This window comes from Zootoca vivipara, chromosome 9, assembly GCF_965207765.1.
Source record: "Zootoca vivipara chromosome 9, rZooViv2.hap1.1, whole genome shotgun sequence".
NCBI lineage: Eukaryota > Metazoa > Chordata > Lepidosauria > Squamata > Lacertidae > Zootoca > Zootoca vivipara.
This window is the reverse complement of record NC_142592.1, coordinates 60,820,482-60,839,179: the sequence shown is the minus strand read 5'-3', so window position 1 is coordinate 60,839,179 and position 18,698 is coordinate 60,820,482. Positions and strand designations below refer to the sequence as shown.

At 39.7% G+C, this 18,698-nt stretch overlaps 1 protein-coding gene across 1 annotated transcript in view; it reads left to right on the top strand.

Annotated features, from left to right (window-relative positions):
* The window catches only part of ETNK1 (ethanolamine kinase 1), a 37,651-nt gene that overhangs the window by 4,762 nt on the left and 14,191 nt on the right, over positions 1–18,698 (top strand). The window contains exons 2-4 of the mRNA XM_035126685.3: positions 10,063–10,322; positions 13,451–13,591; positions 14,628–14,770. Coding sequence (XP_034982576.1) covers positions 10,063–10,322; positions 13,451–13,591; positions 14,628–14,770 — 544 coding nt within the window. The remainder of the gene's footprint in view (positions 1–10,062; positions 10,323–13,450; positions 13,592–14,627; positions 14,771–18,698) is intronic.

Below are 18,698 nucleotides of genomic sequence, written 5' to 3'. Positions count from 1 at the left end.
TTTCCTTTGACCTGCGTGGCCAGTGTGGTGAATTCCATTAAAATTGGATTATTTTTGTTTCAATTTATTTACTTAAATATTATAAATACTCCCTCTCTATATGTTGAAGGAGGTAGTGCAGTATTCAAATAAATAAGATCAACACTAAGCATGTACAATATCAGTACAATACATAATCATCCCAGATAAACTGTTCTAAAAGAACATATTTGTTATTTTTACTCTCCCCTTTGTCTACAAATCAGTGATATTTATTCTCACATGATTTCTAGGGATAATCACCTAAAAATATTAATTACAATATTGTATTTGCAGTTTACATTATTACAAATTAACTTATGAAATAGAATTTTTTCCATTTGAAAACAAATCATTAAAAATTCTGCCCCACATCACTGACGGAGTATATATTATAATTATTATTATATCATTTATATACTCCATCTTTTTCCCTGGTGGGACTCAAGACAGTTTACAGATAAAAATTAGAACTTCTAAAAACATAGAAAGCAATAATTATAAACAATTAAATACATATATAAACTTTATTAAAAAAACACATAGCAATGATTATAATAAAAATAGCATGGCAGTAGTCATTTCATTAAAAGCTGTCAGTTCCCAAAAGCCTGTTGAGTCGTCACCTAGCTTCTCAAGGAGAGAGTTCCAAAGCCTGGGAGAAGCCACCGAGAAGGCCCTCTCTCCCTCATCCCTACTAAGCATGCCTGTGAGGGTGGTCTCACTAGAAAGAGTAAATAGTGGTTAAACAGCTTAAATTACAGTGGTACCTCGGTTAAAGAACAGTCCTTTTTACAAACGATTCATGAACTCCGCAAAACCGGAAGTAGTGTCGCAGTTTGCGAACTTTACCTTGGTCTAAGAACGGAATCCGAACAGTGGAAGGGCACCGGCGGCGGGAGGCCTCAATAGGGAAAGCGCGCTTCGGTTTAAGAATGGTTTCGGTTTAAGAACAGACTTCTGGAACGGATTAAGTTTGTAAACAGAGATTCCGCAGTATTAGTTTTGGCCTAGAGGCTATGTTTATAGCTTTTATTATTAGGTAAGATTCAAATAGAATATTCTAGAACAGGAATGTACACACACTCTCTGGGAATCAATACGGTAATTATAATATTTCTATACAGCCCTTCATCTGAGAATCACAGGGTGGTTTGCAATATAAAATCACCATTAGGATGCATGTCTTTAGCTGTAACATTGTTTGACATGGATTATACTTGACTGGAGGTAGTTGCCCAATTCAGGTGTAGTAGCAAGCTGTTAGAGAAAATTAGACATGAAGGAGGCAATCCACAGTGAGGGGAAAAGTATAGGATAGGGTGCATGAGTCCATGGCACATTCTCAATCTTCAAATCATGATCTGAATAATTGTCCTCATCCACACATTACAGTAAGCCATAGGTGTTTTTTTTAAAAAGCTGGTGTGCATTGTTCAAATTGGGTCCTCCGTTACTAAGAGGAAACAAACCACAGTGCTGGCTTAGTTTTGCATGAGAAACGAGTGCTTGTGCTTCAGAAAGTTGAGTACAAATACTGCTCAGTCACCGTGAGGCATAGTTTGTGACCGTGGCATTCCACAATGCATGAGTCAGTCTGTTTGAATTGAGCCATAGTGAATTAAATGTATTTATTCAGTTTAGGTGTTCTAGGCATCCAGGATGGACGACTAGCCTTGGAGAAATGGAGCAGTTCATGACTACTGCCAGACCACTTGATTTCTATATTGGTCATGCCTGAAGAAGCACTGCCTCCTGCATAACCAGCTTAAAAAGGGTAGTGGCCAGTTGACTTCTGTGCTGCCAGAAAACAAGAGGCTTTGCTTTCTCTAGCAAGGAAGCCAAGCAGGATGGTGAATGAGGGACAGTGCAGTCCTTCTCCCTCGCGGCAACTATTATAGGAGCCAAGTGAGCTGGCAGAGGAGGTACAGAGCAATCCATTCCTTCTCTACCATCCAGTTCAGTTACTGGAATAGAATTCTGTGTAGTCACCTTGGAATTTGTAGTTACCGTGTATCTTGTGATTTAATACAAGGCTGCAATAAATGGATTTGTTTCAGATATAAATTCCTGAAATAGGTAGCTTTCTGTCTGATACCTTTACGCAGTACAAATTTGCATTCTCAAACAGGTTGTCCTCATTCACAGTTTAAATATGTATTTTGAGTATGTACTTGGAAATGAGTGATTTTGCACTTAATTTTACAAGCAGTGTTAGTTGGCACCATCCCTGATGAATTAGTTAAATAGGGTTCACATTGCTATTTTCAGTGAGGACTGCTGCTCTTCATTGTGCGTGTTGAGAAGAAGGCAATAAATAGTAATTATCTCATTTTTCTTAGTGTTGCGTGAGGGAGAATGAGTATTGTGTTGCCTTTTTGAAAAGGATGCTTTAGCCAACTGTTTCTGTTAAAGAAGTTGGAAATACTGTAGTTACTTGGAGCTCTGGTCTATCTTTCTCCTAGAAGTTTGGAACTTCTGCTGAACAAACATGATGGCTAGTGCCCATGGTTGTGAGCTGTTTCGAAGAACACACCCATCGATCATATGTGAAATATCCTTGTAAGCAATTACAGTGGTACTTCGACTTACAAAGACGATCCGTTCTGCAGCCGTCTTTGTAAGTCGAGGTTTTCGGATGTCAAAGCGACGCTACAGCGCATGCGCAGAACGAGCGCGCAGCGAAAGGACTTCCGGGGGTTGTCGACTTCAGAACTCGAAACCTTCGGAAGTCGAAGCGTTCAGATGTCGAGGTATGACTGTACTGAGAAAATCATAGAATTGTAGTGGTGGAAGGGACCCCAAGGACCAACTAGTCCAAACCCCCTGCAATACAAGAATCTCAGCCAGATCATGCCTGACAGATGGCCATTCAACCTCTGCTTGAAAACCTCCAAGGAAGGAGAGTCCAGCACCCCTTGTGGGAGTCTTCCACTGCCAAAAAAAGCTCTTTCTGATGTTTCATCATAAGGCTTGGTTTCCAGACCCTGTATCACCTTGGCCACTCTCCTCTGCACACATTCCAGCTTGTCAATATCCTTTTTAATTTGTGCTGCCCATAACTGGACACAATATTCTGGTGGGGTCTGACCAAGGCAGATTAGAGCTACAGTGGTACCTCTGTTTATGTACACAATTGGTTCCGTAAGACTGTTCAAAAACTGAAGCGTTCATAAACTGAAGCAAACTTTCCCATTGAAAGTAATGGAAAGTGGATTAATCCATTCCAGACGGGTCCACGGAGTACTCAACCTGAAGCGTACTTAACCCGAAGCATGGGTGTAATTGGTTCCGGAAGTCAGTTCATAAACTGAACCGTTCATAAACTGAAGCGAACTTTCCCATTGAAAGTAATGGAAAGTGAATTAATCCGTTCCAGATGGGTCCGCGGCGTTCGTAAACCGAAAATTCATAAACCTAGGTGTTCATAAACCAAGGTTCCCTTATTACTTTTGAATAATGCTTTGTTACTTGTGAATAAGCATTAACTGTAAGATTAGTACAGCCTGGACAACTGAGGGAAGACTAGTTCACTCAAAACCAGGCCATGGAAGTTGAGTGTTTTTTGCATGAGGGACCCAGGTGGCGCTGTGGTTAAACCACTGAGCCTAGGGCTTGCTGATCAGAAGGTTGGCGGTTCGAATCCCTGCGACGGGGTGAGCTCCCGTTGCTTGGTCCCAGCTCCTGCCAACCTAGCAGTTCGAAAGCACGTCAAAATGCAAGTAGATAAATAGGAACCGCTACAGCGGGAAGGTAAACGGCGTTTCCATGTGCTGCTCTGGTTTGCCAGAAGCGGCTTTGTCATGCTGGCCACATGACCTGGAAGCTATACGCCGGCTCCCTCGGCCAATAATGCGAGATGAGCGCGCAACCCCAGAGTCGGTCACGACTGGACCTAATGGTCAGGGGTCCCTTTACCTTTACCTTACTATTCTGGGTAGGTCTTTTATTGTAATATCAAAGTGCCAACAAATTCTAGTAATACGAATGTGAAAGTGGAGAGGGAAACAGCACTTCCTCCGGTTGTATTGTTTTATATCTTTTAGTGAACCATGTCTCTACCCTGTGGAATTTTCAGAAATGGATATTCCTAAACTAAAAAGCAAGTTAGCTGAAGGTAGAGGGGTTTTTTGTACTTAGCAGCAACTTTATATTGCAGCTTCAAGTTTCACTTAGCCAGTGTACCAATCACTATTTTGAATTTATGTTACGCTTTGGCATTCACCTTTTAAAAGTCTTACCATTATCAACTCAGTGGATTATCTTTAATTACAGCCTTTGTCATTCGTTACAGTTTAGAACAGACCTTGACCTATTACAGTCATACCTCGGTTTAAGTACGCTTCGGTTTGAGTACTTTCAGTTTTAGTACTCCATGGACCCGTCTGGAACGAATTAATCCACATTCCATTACTTTCAATGGGAAAGTTCGCTTCAGGTTAAGTACAGACTTCCCGAACGAATTACACTCATACTTCGGGTTAAGTACGCTTCCGGTTGAGTACTCCGCGGACCTGTCTGGAACGGATTAATGCACTTTCCATTACTTTCAATGGGAAAGTTCGCTTCAGGTTAAGTACAGACTTCCGGAACCAATTGTGTACTTAAACCGAGGTACCTCTGTACCACATTCCTTTTTTCTAAAGCTATTGTCCTACACACACACTCACCTCAGTGGTACTTAACTTTTGAATAGACCTGTATAGGTCTGTAAACTATTTTAAATTGTTCTTAATATTGTTTTTTTAAAAAACTGCTGTAACCTACTCTGGGACCTTAGGGTGAAGAACAGTAAAATAATCGTTTTCATTTGACTTCCTTTATCCACATTTAACTGAAGAAGTATTAGAGACTACTGTTGGATATGTGTGTGTGAGAGAGAGAAAGAGAGACAGACAGACATGCATAGGTGTTTTGCCTGTTTGGGGTGTGTGGTCTGACGATCACGAGCATTTCTTGTGTGATATGGGTATTTTGTGGTGTACTAAATAGGTTTTTGAATGTGTCCCTGAGTTCAAAAAGGTTGGGTGCCTCTACGATGCACACTCAAACTAGATGTGGTCACATGACTTCCTGGCTTGCGTGACTATTACCCAGCTACTTTTTAAACATAGAGCTCAATTCCAGAACCTGGAGTTACGGACAAATCTTTCATGTAGTTCTATGGTTTGGGATCTATTCTCCAGTGATCTGACACTATTTTTGAAATTTCCGTTACTAAGATTCTTTTCTTGTGCTTGTCAACTATGGTCTTGTTCTGTTCACTTGCTCCTTAGTATGTAGTTCTTGTCAAATTATCTGGCTTCTTGCTGTGTTTCCATGAGAGCTGATACTCGTTTTTTCACACCAGAAGTTTTTAGCAGCACAAGTTTCTACTATGGCACTGACAATTCAGTTACTTCTACTTGCATAACTCTTAACCATAACCTTTTATGATGTAAAAATAAGACATTTCTCCTTTCCATTTTGAAAATACAGGTACTACTAATAAAAGAGATTATTACTAGAATGTTAATAGAATACTTGAATTGGTAAATAGTTCAGTTACATTTATTTTATGACATTATGCAACAGCTATTTTGTAATCTAGATTAGAATCATTTGGTCATGTGGCATAATGTATGAGGCATGGAGCAACTACGATCCTATAACCAAAAGCTATAGCACTCTGTTTCTGGATTGTTATATAATTTGGTTTGCATGGGTCTGGGTGCTAGAGAGAGTAATTTAGATCTAGATTTTGCTGTTTTGCTTTTAAACAGAATTGTTTGCACATGGACAGACTGAAGAGAAACTGATGACTTAAAAGAATGACCCTTTAGCTTCAGCAATTAAAGTATTTGGATGAGTATGAAATTTATAGAGATGAGATTCTAATCCTCTTTCAAAGTATTGCTGCTGGTTGTCTTTTAAGAGTACAGTGGTGCCTCGCTTAACGAATGCCCTGCTTAACGAAATTTCCGCTTAACGAAAGGTTTTTTCTAGCGGAGGTTGCCTCGCTAGACGAATGCGTTTTACGAAAAATTCGTCTAGCGAATCGCGGTTTCCCATAGGAATGCATTGAAATTCAATTAATGTGTTCCTATGGGCAAAAAAAAAAATTCAATGCATTCCTATGGGATTTGCTAGACGAATTTTTCGTTATAAGAAAAGCCCTGTGGAACGAATTAAATTCGTCTAGCGAGGCACCACTGTATTACAAGTCCATGTAGAAATACCGATTAATCAAACCCCATCAATGTTTTAAGTGCTTTTGTAGTTATATCCTTACAATAACCCTGTGGGCTGGCCAGGAGAGACTGGTTGATGGTCATAATAATGAATGTTACAGCAGAGAACTGAATTCTGATCCAGGTAACCCTGTGTGCTATAGCTACCAATAAAACAGGTGAGAGAACACACACCTGTATTTTAATTTGGATGAAGTACTGCTTGTGTCATAGGCGTAATTTTTGTGAGTGGACTTGAAATTGGCTTGATTTGTTGGACAGATTTAGTATTTGCACAGTGTAGACAGAACTGCAGTTTGAGGTTTTGTAACTTGGTTGTACAGTTGTACAGTGAATCACTAATCACTATTCTTCCCTCCCCACCTTGGTTTTCCATGTCCTAGGCATCTGTTTTGTGGAATACCTTTGTTAGCAGCAGTCAGCCAAGCCTGAAGTTCATGTACAGTACAGTACTTAAAATATTTTCTGAGAAGGCAATACTGTAGAAGATTGCTGAGTATATTCAACAAAGTCCCACAGTGACCTCCAGTGTCTAAAATATGCAACTGCAGGAAAGAAAACATTAACATAAGTACAGTAATGGGGCAGGGTGCACAAGGGCTATTTGACCCACAAAGTGGGTGTGGGTGTGGCCGACTGTATGGTCCAAGAGCTACTTTTGCAAGTATGGATTTGATTGTCAGCCTACCCAATCTTCACCTTCTCAGGCCCTCACCCAACTCACTTCTATCAGCTCACTTCATTTTCTACCTCCTTGTGCCTTCCCAGAGTGGGCTGCAGTGTTGAGAGCTGGATGGAAGCCAGCTTCCCACCCATGCATTAGAGTACTTTATTTTTGATACCATGCTGTCAAACAAGACTTTTCAACCTTGCACCCCACTGACTTTGCACTGTCTTGTTCAGGTGTTTCACACAAAATGGCCGTTGTGGTTGAGTGAGTAGCATGGCTTTGGACTGAGGAGACCAGGGTACAAATAGACATCACTGGATTACTGGGAGGATAAAATTGGGTACCGCTATATATACAGTAGCACCGTGACATGCTCAAAGGATGGGTCCTTGCCCTGATGACCTCATAGTGTAAATTTATGGAGGTGAGGGATAAGGGTCACCAAGGTTAAATGTGTGCATTTGTAGTTAGCCTTTATTTCATTTGTGGATGGGGATTTAAACATTTATGGACAGTCTTAGGTTTGAGGAAATTCTGGGAGGAAGTTAAAGACACAGGCAGCAAGCAAGAAAAAGTAGTTTTAGGACCATTTCAAATGGCTGAAAGTGGTAGAGCTTAGAAAGTGAAGACTGCATTTTGCAGTTTCCCATAAGTGGCTGTTGGACCCTCTTTCCTCTTACGTAATGAATTTTTTTTCAATTTCAAGATATCTGCTAGTTTTGGATACAGTACACAGTAGGGGTGGGGAGCATGCAAGAAATATTTAGGGTGGAAGGGACTAGCACAGGGGTAGGCAACCTAAGGCCCGTGGGCCAGATGCGGCCCAATCGCCTTCTCAATCCGGCCCGCGGATGTTCCAGGAATCAGCATGTTTTTACATGAGTAGAATGTGTCCTTTTATTTAAAATGCATCTCTGGGTTATTTGTGGGACATAGGAATTTGTTCAATTCTCCCCCCCCCAAAAAAAATATAGTCCGGCCAACCACATGGTCTGAGGGACGGTGGACCAGCCCACAACTGAAAAAGGTTGCTGACCCCTGGACTACGGTAGCACAACTGTAGTCTTCACAAGATAGGGCTCATCAAAATTGTTAGTAATACATTTTGCAGGCAGTGTTAATGTAGCATCTGTTTAAACATTGATAAAGATTAAAGTTACCCCTTGCTTGGAACTGGCAGTACTACTCTGTTAACTTGACCTCCCTGGCTCATAGATATTGGAGCAAGAAAAATGGCACTTGAATGAGTCAGAATTGACTGCATTAACTTAGATTATTTCTATGCATGTAGAATTCCTTACTGTATGTCATTAGTCACATTAGTAATTCAGCAATTCATATCATTTTTGTATTCCATGTTGCTCATTTTAATTTCTGGTCTGTGTAAGGGCATACATTCCAAATAAATATGCAATATAGCTTAAAATCATTATCTTAATGTCTATTATTAGTCTGCCTCTGCTGTTAACTTTATGAGCAGGACTTTTCATGTGTTTCATTCTGTAATTCATAGTGTCTTCAGCAACTTCTTCAGGCAGTGTCATGCCCTGGTAAACATGCCATTATATTAGCAATACAGTTTTTGCATTGGAATATATTATTTTATTCTAGGAAATACTGTGTCATGCTTGAATATTGAGCCCTTTTTTGTGTAAAATATTTTGTATCCTGGGCCCTATACTGTAACTAACATGACAGTATAGTTCAAGAGATCACAGAAACCTAAACAGCTGTGTGTAAACATCAATCCATCAGTGAGAAACTATACAAAAACATGCATCAATAAAGCTGTTTCCAATTTCATCCTAAATAAATTCAACCACATGACATACAGCTACAGTATTCGGGTTATAAAATCAAATGAGCTAGAGGTGGGGTTGCGACACTGGGTGAGTGAGCAGTTTTTCTGTTTGTGGAAGACCTCACTAATTTATGCTACTGACTACTAGAAACCTGAGTATTATTTTTTAAACTAGCTTATCAGTATGATTAAAATACTGATTAAAATTTAAAAAGCATAGCTTTTGTGAATGCAAAAAATGTCAAATCAGTTCATTAAAAATGTTTTCTTGTGTGGTTTTGTAACACTTGGGAAGTTGTGTTTTATCTTGTACCAAGAGACAAAGTTTACTGCTATGAGGAGTACATTAGTATTGTCATTCTGTAGCTGGTGAAAAATCTGTCTAGTCCAGCATCCTGCCACTATAAGGAACAATGGTTGGCAGCCCTGGGGAATGTGCCAGGGGGGGTGGGGTGGGGTGACAATAGCCACTGTGTGTTCCTAGCATCTGATGCTGGATTTGCAATGTCTCTGAACAGAGACTCTTTTCAGTTATCCCAGCTAATAGCCATTGTTGACACATCCACTTGTCTGTTCTAAGCTAGTGGCAGTCAGTACATCTTGTGGCAATGAACACTACAAAGCTAATTGAGAAGTACTTCTGTTCTGATGTTTAAAGATAATAGTTCCTTCTCTGGAAGACATTTGCAAGGTGGCCACTTGGACTTGTCTACTTTGTAGTAATGATAATTACAAAGGTATAAGTTTGGCTTGACCAAGGTATCCTTTCTCCAGCACTCACTACAAGAGGAGGCTCTCTTATTTGTCTCTGGAGATACTGCTTCTGAGCAACCACCTCTTTTGACCAAGATTGAAGAGGTGGACTTGCCATAAAGGGTTCTTGTTGGTGATGAGTGCAGCATATGGGCCTGTCCTGCAGGTCTAACCTGAATGATTGGTGGGATGCATTTGTGCACTCACCCCTGAGAGAATAGTCAGGTACTCATTGACAACCCACCTATTCTGTCTTCCTTGGATTATTTTGGTTTTCTTGTTCAATCCTGCTGTGGGGTTGAATCTGTTAGGTTGAGCTTTAGGGCCCGGTCAATCACCAAAGACAGGCACAGCATTGCAGGAAGCAGGCTCTGCCATGGTGCATTGCAGCATGTCAGTCTGTCCTGCCTTCACGAAAGAGCGCCTGTTCTCACTCTTGTGAAACAGGAAGCTAGGACTATAGCTGTTCCTGTTTTATCTGTAAGCCATATTGAGGCCCTGTTAGGGGAAATAGGAGGGGTATAAATATACAGTGGTGGTGGTAGTAGTAAGTTTTAATTAAAACAAATCTGAATTACTCTTCCTTACAGGTATTTACAGATGGAATCACCAATAAGCTTATTGGCTGTTATGTGGGTGAGGAAATGGATGATGTTGTCCTTGTTAGAATTTATGGAAATAAAACAGAGCTGTTAGTTGATCGAGAGGAAGAAGTGAAGAGCTTCCGTGTGTTGCAGGCCCATGGCTGTGCTCCACAACTTTACTGTACTTTCCGCAATGGCCTGTGCTATGAGTTTATGGAAGGCGAAGCACTGGATCCTGAACATGTTTGCAACCCAGAGATTTTTCGGTAAGCCCTTCAGCACTCTTTCCTCTAAAGAGTGATGTTAGGTATATTCCCATGCTGCATATTCCATAGGGCTCTCTGGTGCCTGATGCCCCATTCCTGAGAGAATGCTATTTTTGAGGATGAATAGATGCTTAGAGGATTGACCGTAAGTATAGGCAGCTGCTACAATATTGTATTGTATTGTTACCCAGCCATTCATCTATTTGTTGGCTAAAACACTGGCTCATGCTGTGATCACCTGCCATCTTACTGTAACTTTCTTTTTTCTGACATGCTTTTGTTACTTCTCTGTCCGTAACGGCTGCCAAAACAATTCAGTTGCCATTGTTCGAATCAGGTGGCACGCCCATTTCAAATGTCCTTACTGGTTCCCCATTTCTTCTGCCTCTGACACATTTAACTTAGTCCAGGCATGTCAAACCTGCGGCCCTCCAGATGTTTTGGCCTACAACTCCCATGATCCCTAGCTAGCAGGACCAGTGGTTGGGGAAGATGGGAATTGTGGTCCAAAACATCTGGAGGGCCGCAGGTTTGACATGCCTGACTTAGTCTTTCCTTGAAGTCTCTTCATGGGCTTGCCCCTCCTTAGTTTTCTTTATCTGTCTTGCAATGTGTTATTTCCTTTGTTTCTCTAGTTTGGCCGTCCTCTGTCACCCAAAGATACCTGATTGTTTGCTTATTCTGTCTTTTTCTATCCTTCCTTGTTCCCAGAACTTTTTCTAGAATAGCTGCATGGGACATTCAAATGTGACTATGTGGAACATTATAGACATTGCTACAATTAACTTTTTCAAATTTGTGAGATCGGCCTTCCCAACCTGATGAACTCCAAATGTTCTGGCCAAAACTCCCATCAGCCCCAGACAGCTTGGATAAGGGAAGATGGGAGTTGTCCAAAACATTTGAAACCATTTTGGGGAACCCTGTATTAGACTATTGTGAAGGCAGTCTGTCCATCTTGAGCACTTCAACCTGTGATGACTCGAGGAACATTGTGGCACACTTGAGACTTAATTGGTTTTTCCTCTCTTCTCTGAAAACTATTTAGGGCCAGGTTTCTTACATTCACAAGAGATTTTAAAGTTTAATTTTACTTTTGACTGGCAGCAGGGCCAATTTCATGACTTTGTAATTAGTAGAGCTGTTCAATCATCAGGCTTGTTCTTCAGACCACGGGAAGAAATCTGGTCTCAGTTTCATTAAGATTGGTGATAGTTTGCATTTTGGAGGGAACACTCCACAAGGGGAGGGTGTTCGAAATAGGGTAAGAGGCTGCCATCTCTGCAGGCAAGAGGTCACATAACTGGGCTCCCGAGCCCCACAGGGGTGCCGCAGAAAGATTGTAGTTGGTTAAGGGAGCCATGGACTCAAAAAGGTTTAAAGCTTCTGCTCTAGCCATTACAAATATCCAGGTTTCTTCCATGCTGAAGCCTTAGAACTGACTGAACCATCAAGGACCACAGAAACATCCTAAGCAATAAGCAAAGTTTCTGAAGTTACTGCCAGAGCAGAAACTTAACAAAATGTGGTGCTGATGGACAACAATTGCTGCTGTAAAGATGTCAATAATGAATGATGTTTTATGGAGCATTTAATATGCCTGTTGACATATCCTATTGAACGCCTTCAGATTCAAGTATACCACTGCATTTCAGTGTAATTTATTATATTTGGCACAGTGGCTCATAACTTTTGGGGCGGGGTGTCACAGATGTCTTTATGAATCTGAAAGCTATGAACCTCCTCCCCATATCCCCCACACAAGGGCAGTTTTCAAGAAACAGGGAAGCAGAAACAGGAAGGAGATCTCCCCTTTTGTGCTCAGTTCATTGACCTGCTGGGGTCCATGGACCACAGGTGAGAAACCCCTGTTTTTTGCAGACAGGTAGAAGCAAATAGAAGAATTTTAGGAACATCATCATGTATTTTATATTTATATCAAAATCATACACTTTTTTGCACCCAATTGGCTTTTAAGGTAATATATGGAAAAATTAAAATTTATTTAAATTTATAAACCAATTGCACAATGTCTTGAGTACAGAAATATAGTAAGTCCAAACAACAACAACAAACAAAGCCAGGAACCTAATTAGTGAGACAGCTAGCCAGGATATTATGCATTTCTAAATGAGATGGTCTTTACCAGCTACTGAAAGGAAAGTGCTGGACATGCCTCCTTGGGGAGGGAGTTCACTTTTTGGACACTGTAATCAAGAAGGTCCAGTCCAGTGTTTGGTGTATCATACTTCTTGAAGGCAGTGGGACGCTACACAGCCTCCCAGGAAAGTCTTAATGAACAGGTGTGGGAGTGTAGGGGGCCCTGTAAATACCTCTCTTCCAAACCATTTAAAGCTTTACAACAGATAGTGAGGATTTTGAATTGGGCGCAGAAACAACTAATTCTGATCTCACAATATGGAGCAAGATACTCCAAAAACAGGCCCACACTGGCGCTGTGGCCTCCAACTGCAGTTTCAAAAAGTGAAGAAAGAAAGAAAGAAAGAAAGAAAGAAAGAAAGAAAGAAAGAAAGAAAGAAAGAAAGATCCACATAGTTTGTTGCAGTAGACTAACCTGGATGTGTTTTATGTCACAGGTACCACTTGAGCACCCAGGAGCATTATCAGTCTGTGTACTTCAAGAATCATATCCTCAGCCAGAACTGGCTGTACACCTAATCCCATATCAGTTTTCCTACTGATGCATTTGAATTAAGTCTCACCCTATTTAGCCCAGTCTCTCATGACCCCAGCTGCCAAGAAACAGTCATTAATTTATATTTATTTATTTTTGCTTTTTAATAATAATATATATATTTTTTATACCCCGCCCCTTCTCTCATGACAGCCCAGGGTGGCAAACAGTTAAAATGCAGTGTAAAAAGCAAAACTAGAACCACAATACAAAATACAGTGAACAGTGATAATATTAATTATGCAAATGGTGTCACTCCAAAGGCCTGCTGGAACAAATAGGTCCTAAGCTGCCATTTAATAATGGCAATGTTTCGTTACCTCCTCCCATCCTATTAATGTGCTTCTAACAGATTTTCAGTGTTCTGAGCTGAAATAATGTATTTGTAATTGTAAAAAGGATTTATTCTGGTATAAATTTCACTTTATTGCAGGCTCATAGCCAGACAGCTTGCTAAAATACATGCTATTCATGCTCACAATGGATGGATCCCCAAGTCTAACTTGTGGTTGAAGATGGGAAAATACTACTCTCTCATTCCAACAGAATTTGCTGATGAGGAGTTGCACAAAAGGTGAATGCCTGTTCTTGTTTCCATGATTGTGGTGTTCTAAAGCTTGTTAATGAACATGGAAGGTTAAACTGATCCTACCCATGTTCATTTTAGAAATGTAAAATATATCCATAGCGCTTTTCATGTTGCTTAGGGGACTTTAACCCGGGAACCAATGTCCCCACTGTGGAAGGATGTGTGGGTCCAGAATTGGCCTCCACAGTCACTTACGGACTCATTGTTAAAACCATGTTTATGGAAGATAATCTTACTTGGCTACAAGTGATCGCCGAAGAAGAGGAAGAAGAGGTTTATTGAATACCGTATTTTCCACTTCATAGGACGCACCTGACCCTAGGACGCACCTAGTTTTTAGAGGAGGAAAACAAGAAAAATATATATATATTGCTTTCTTGAATTGTCCTAGGCATAGCAGCCAACTCCTAGAGGCCTAGGTGCCTTTGCCCCCCATTAAATATTTGAGGAAGCTTCTTTTGCAACGGGGGAAAGCTCCATTTTTTAGGATCAGCTCAAAGTAGCTGAGTTTCCTTGCAAAGGGAAAAAATCCTGTTTTTATGGGGTTCAACTCACAGTTCTGCAGCTTCTCTAGGAAAGGGGACCCATTTCTACAGTTTCCAGGCAGATAATCTAATTATCCAGTCACATGTCTCCCTCTGCAGACAACAATTGAGGCCTAGGCAAGGGGCCGGGAAGGGAGCTAGCTCTCTTATCTCCCCAATTTCTTGTAATCTGCTGCTGAGCGGGTTCCTTTAGCCTTTAGCTCTTTCTTTTTCTTTTTCTTTAAAAAGCACAATCTGCCTTTAGCCCCTGGGCAATTCGGCTCCAGGGACCGCGCATCGCTCCATCAGAAGCACAGACATCCCCTCTTACTTTTTAGGAGGAAAAAAGTGTGTCTTATGGAACGAAAAATACGGTAATACGACTGAAATAATGAGGGAATGGAGAAAACCACAGTTCTGCTTAAAGTGTTAGTGCTGTCTGAAAGTTTTGAAATGATTGTTTACACATGTACCTTCCCTTTTCTTAAACTCAAAAGGTTTATAGCTGATGTACCAAGTCCTCAAATCCTTCAAGAGGAAATGGCATGGATGAAAGAGAGACTGTCCAACCTGGGTTCCCCAGTGGTACTTTGTCACAATGATCTGTTGTGTAAAAATATAATCTACAATGGAAAACAAGGTAGGTATTGAACACAGCTGTAAGTAACCTTTAAGGCTTGTTTTGTATTTCCCTAATACACAACAGTAAATTGTGGTGGGTGGATAATGACAACTGTACTTCGTTTTAAATAACATCTGACTATTTATACTTTATTAACATTTGTTGCTTGATGCAAACTTTGTGTCATAGCAGTTGTTGTATAGAATTGTTGCTGATAACTATAACTGATTCTTTAAGTAATATTTAATAGTTTACAGAATAATTTTTTTTTGCCATAATAATTTTATTATTCCACTATGTTGACAGCAGAAATTTTTAGCTGAATTGTTGTTGTGTAACTGTCCTTGATCCAGATTTTACTGTTTCAAACAGCCTTGGGAGCAAATGTCTCCAGGTTACTGTGTATTATCTTTGTATTCTGATTTGTCAGATATATTGATGACACCGAGGAATTCTGCATGATGAATTCTACATGGTGAAGTATCTGGAAAGATACTTTCCAAGGCTCTCTTTATACGCTGATGATGAGGTACATAGGTATCTTTAAAGTTGAAGATTTCTTTGTAAATATATTTGAGGTCAGAGGTATTCTGAAGACTGGGAAATTGGATTTATTTTCATTGTCAGTTTCAACTGTTTGAATAAATTAATCACCTATAGCTTATAAATTAATTGCTGGTTTTGGTGATGTGATAAAACATTTTAAACCCCTTTAAAAGTAACATTAGAAATGGATACTCTTTGGGGAGTGATTTTTCCTCTCTTGCTGGTATTAACCATGTTTTTGTGTTTTGTGCACCAGTACAAAAAATGGTCCTATTATAAACTAGAGATTGCAAGCATGGTTTGAAACTTGCAATCTTTGTTTATAATATTGTTTGCATAGACCTTGTAACAAAACCATAGTTAATTCTAGGAAAAGAACGGGAAATAATTCTGGAGTGGGGGGGGGGGCGGCAGCGGGGTGGAAATGTGCATTCCCAAGGCTGAATTCTGATTTGCAAAACATACCTTGCAGGGAACCAGCATTTCGTGTGCTCCAAGTTTGTCTGAGCTTAATCAAACTGGTATGTTCATATTGAAGGAAATGCAGCATTTAGGAACTAAAAATTTGGATATATAGAATATTGTTTTAAAAACGATAAATTTATCAGTAAGTTGACATGTTGAATGTGACCCAAATAAAGTATTTGAAAGGAAACTGTACACAAAGAGAGGTCTTTTAAATATATTTCCTCTACAACAGTTCCCACAGCTGTTGAGGCAAGCTTCTCCTTTAAAAACAAACAAACAAACAAAAACCAAAAAAACAAACACCGAACTAGATTGAAATTCCCAGGTGCCAGAATCCAATTTTTTGGTACTAGACGCTTGTGACTCTCTGTACCTTCAGTGTGGTCAAGTAATATTCGCCTAAGCAGGTTGCGCAAAAAATAATAGTATGCATGTCATACTATTCAATGTATTTTGGAGAGCTACATTGCTCACTTGTTTTTTCAACCTTTCCATTTTAAACAATCAAATGCATTCCAAACATTTTATTAAAGGTGTAACATTGGCTCTTCCTGAGGGCCTTTATGTGTTGTGCTGCAATGTGTATTATTACCACAAGGGTCCTCTGGCCCACAGATGAGTCTAAGAGAAAAAAAGATTGCCATTTGGGAGGCTTTTCTAGGTCACACTCCTTAGATTTTACTTTGCAGTCCCAAAATATTTTGAAAAGAGAGATGTAAACCTGGTCAAATTATGTGTGAATTATTCAAATTGGAGAAAAGTGACTTTTCTGCATAGGTACATTGTTATTATTACTTATTACATTTATGTACCATCCTTCATCTGAAGATAACAGGGCAGTTTACAACGTACTGGAACCATTTTTACGAAGTATCCCAAGACAAAAAGTTCAGAATTGAACACTGTCAGAGTTTCTAGGCTTGACATCCCCCCTTTTGAAACAAATCTGCTGTCATTTTCTTTTGTAAACAGAGTGGAGAATAAATCAGTGAGAGCAGTACATCATTTAAGAGCATTTCTGCAAAAACCAGTGTGTGAGTGTTTAGCACTTGGGAACAGGGAGGGGGAGAGGGAGAATTCTAAATAAGGGGAAATGCTTGCAACTCTTTAAAAATGAGGTAAATATTAAGTGTGTAGTGCATTAAATATTCACAGCAAGGAAAGATATTTTGTGACCATGTTTTCAGTGTGAAAGTTGCAGCTAGCAAATTACAGCCATGCTATTTTTTTTGTAACTTCCACCTCAAGAGGTCTTGTGAATTATCTCTAGCAGTGCTGAAGACTTCTGCAATGCTGAAATGTTGAGCACTGCGTTTATCTTAGAATAAATAAACCATGAATAAAAGTCTGGCACTGTGTATTGTATTGTCTTGTTCTGGGCACAATGTTTATGAAACTGGTGCATAATAGTATTTTAAGAGGAACTATATACTTTTGCAGTGGAAACTCAGCTTTAACTTTTAACTTAACCCGGTCATAATGTAGTTAAAATATTGCTGCCATGCTAAAAATGTTTTGCAAGCTACTTGAAAGAAGCATGTGGCTCTCTGGATTTTCTTCCCTTTTAAACTATCTTCTTCACTTAAAACTTTTTATTCTGATTTTAATCTTTTGGCCCACAGTACTAATATGCCACATTGATTACCCCTTGAATTTTATCCCTGTCAAAAGTTGGCCTCTGGTAATAAATAGTCCATTATATTACTTATTTGCTAGAGGAGAGTGGTTCACAGTTAGGTCTTAAAACTACCATATGGGCTTTCTATTCTTTATAAAATAGGAAAATATTTATAAATATTCTTTATAAAATATATGAATGTCTGTTTATAACAGTTCACATAAAATAAGGGTTCCAAAATGCCTTGTTCCAGGACATTCTAACTTCACAAACTTGGTCCGATTTTCATTTATATATAATAATTTTAAAATCTATAATATTTTAAGTTCTTTTAACTTTTTCACCTGAAAAAGTTTTAATATGCCAGGTGAAGCTGCTGCCTCTTTCTGCTTTACTAATTCAGGCTACATTACCAGTACTAACATTCAGGATGTTAAATATTTTAAGTTGTCTTGCCTTGCATAAAACACCTATAATTGCTAGATATCATTTATGAATAAGCAGCTTGCTGAATAGCTTTAGCATTTGTTCTTACTAGTCTTTTGTCGGGACTTTACACTTTACACTTCATTTACACTTTTAAGAAGCAACCATGGAAGTCTAGTTCTTGCATTCATATTTCACTCTCCCAGCAAGAATATAGTATACTGCTGCAGTAGTCTCTGTATTGACTCTTAAATCCAAGTGTATTTCTGTATCTCCCTGTCTCATTTTCTAGTTTTTCTTTCTTGTAGATCTGTCCTGAGAAGCTGTTCACCATATAAAAGCCCCAGTTGTTATGGAACAGCTAGGATTACTTCTAATTTTCATTTGAGGCTTTTGAAAGGGTTGGTTTGTATTCAATGCAGTGTGAGCATAAGGAGAATTCCCTGCTCTCCCAACTCCAGTCAGGGTAGCAAGCCTGGGTGTAGAGCAGGCTGAAGGGGAAATTGTGTCAGCTGCTCCCACCCAATTCCCCCCCCCCCCGGTTGCTTGTGCTGCATTGAATTCAACCTACTGGTCACAAAATCAGGCTTACATTTGCTCACATTTTAAACAGTAATGATACAGTGAGGGGGGGGGATCCCGTGCTAAATTTGCCCGTTTGCCCTCGTGACAAAGAAATGGTAGGTTTATTGTAGCTGTGAGAGACAGAATAACAACAGGGAAACACCCAGAAGACCTACCATTAAAATTATGGATTGGTCATTTCTTCGTCAGAGGCCAAACGGGCAAATTTAGCACGGGATCAAATACTTCCCCCTCCCTCACTGTATCTCTTTGATATAAGTAGAAGTATGTTTCAAAGTTGTTAATTTCATCTTGGCACATTGT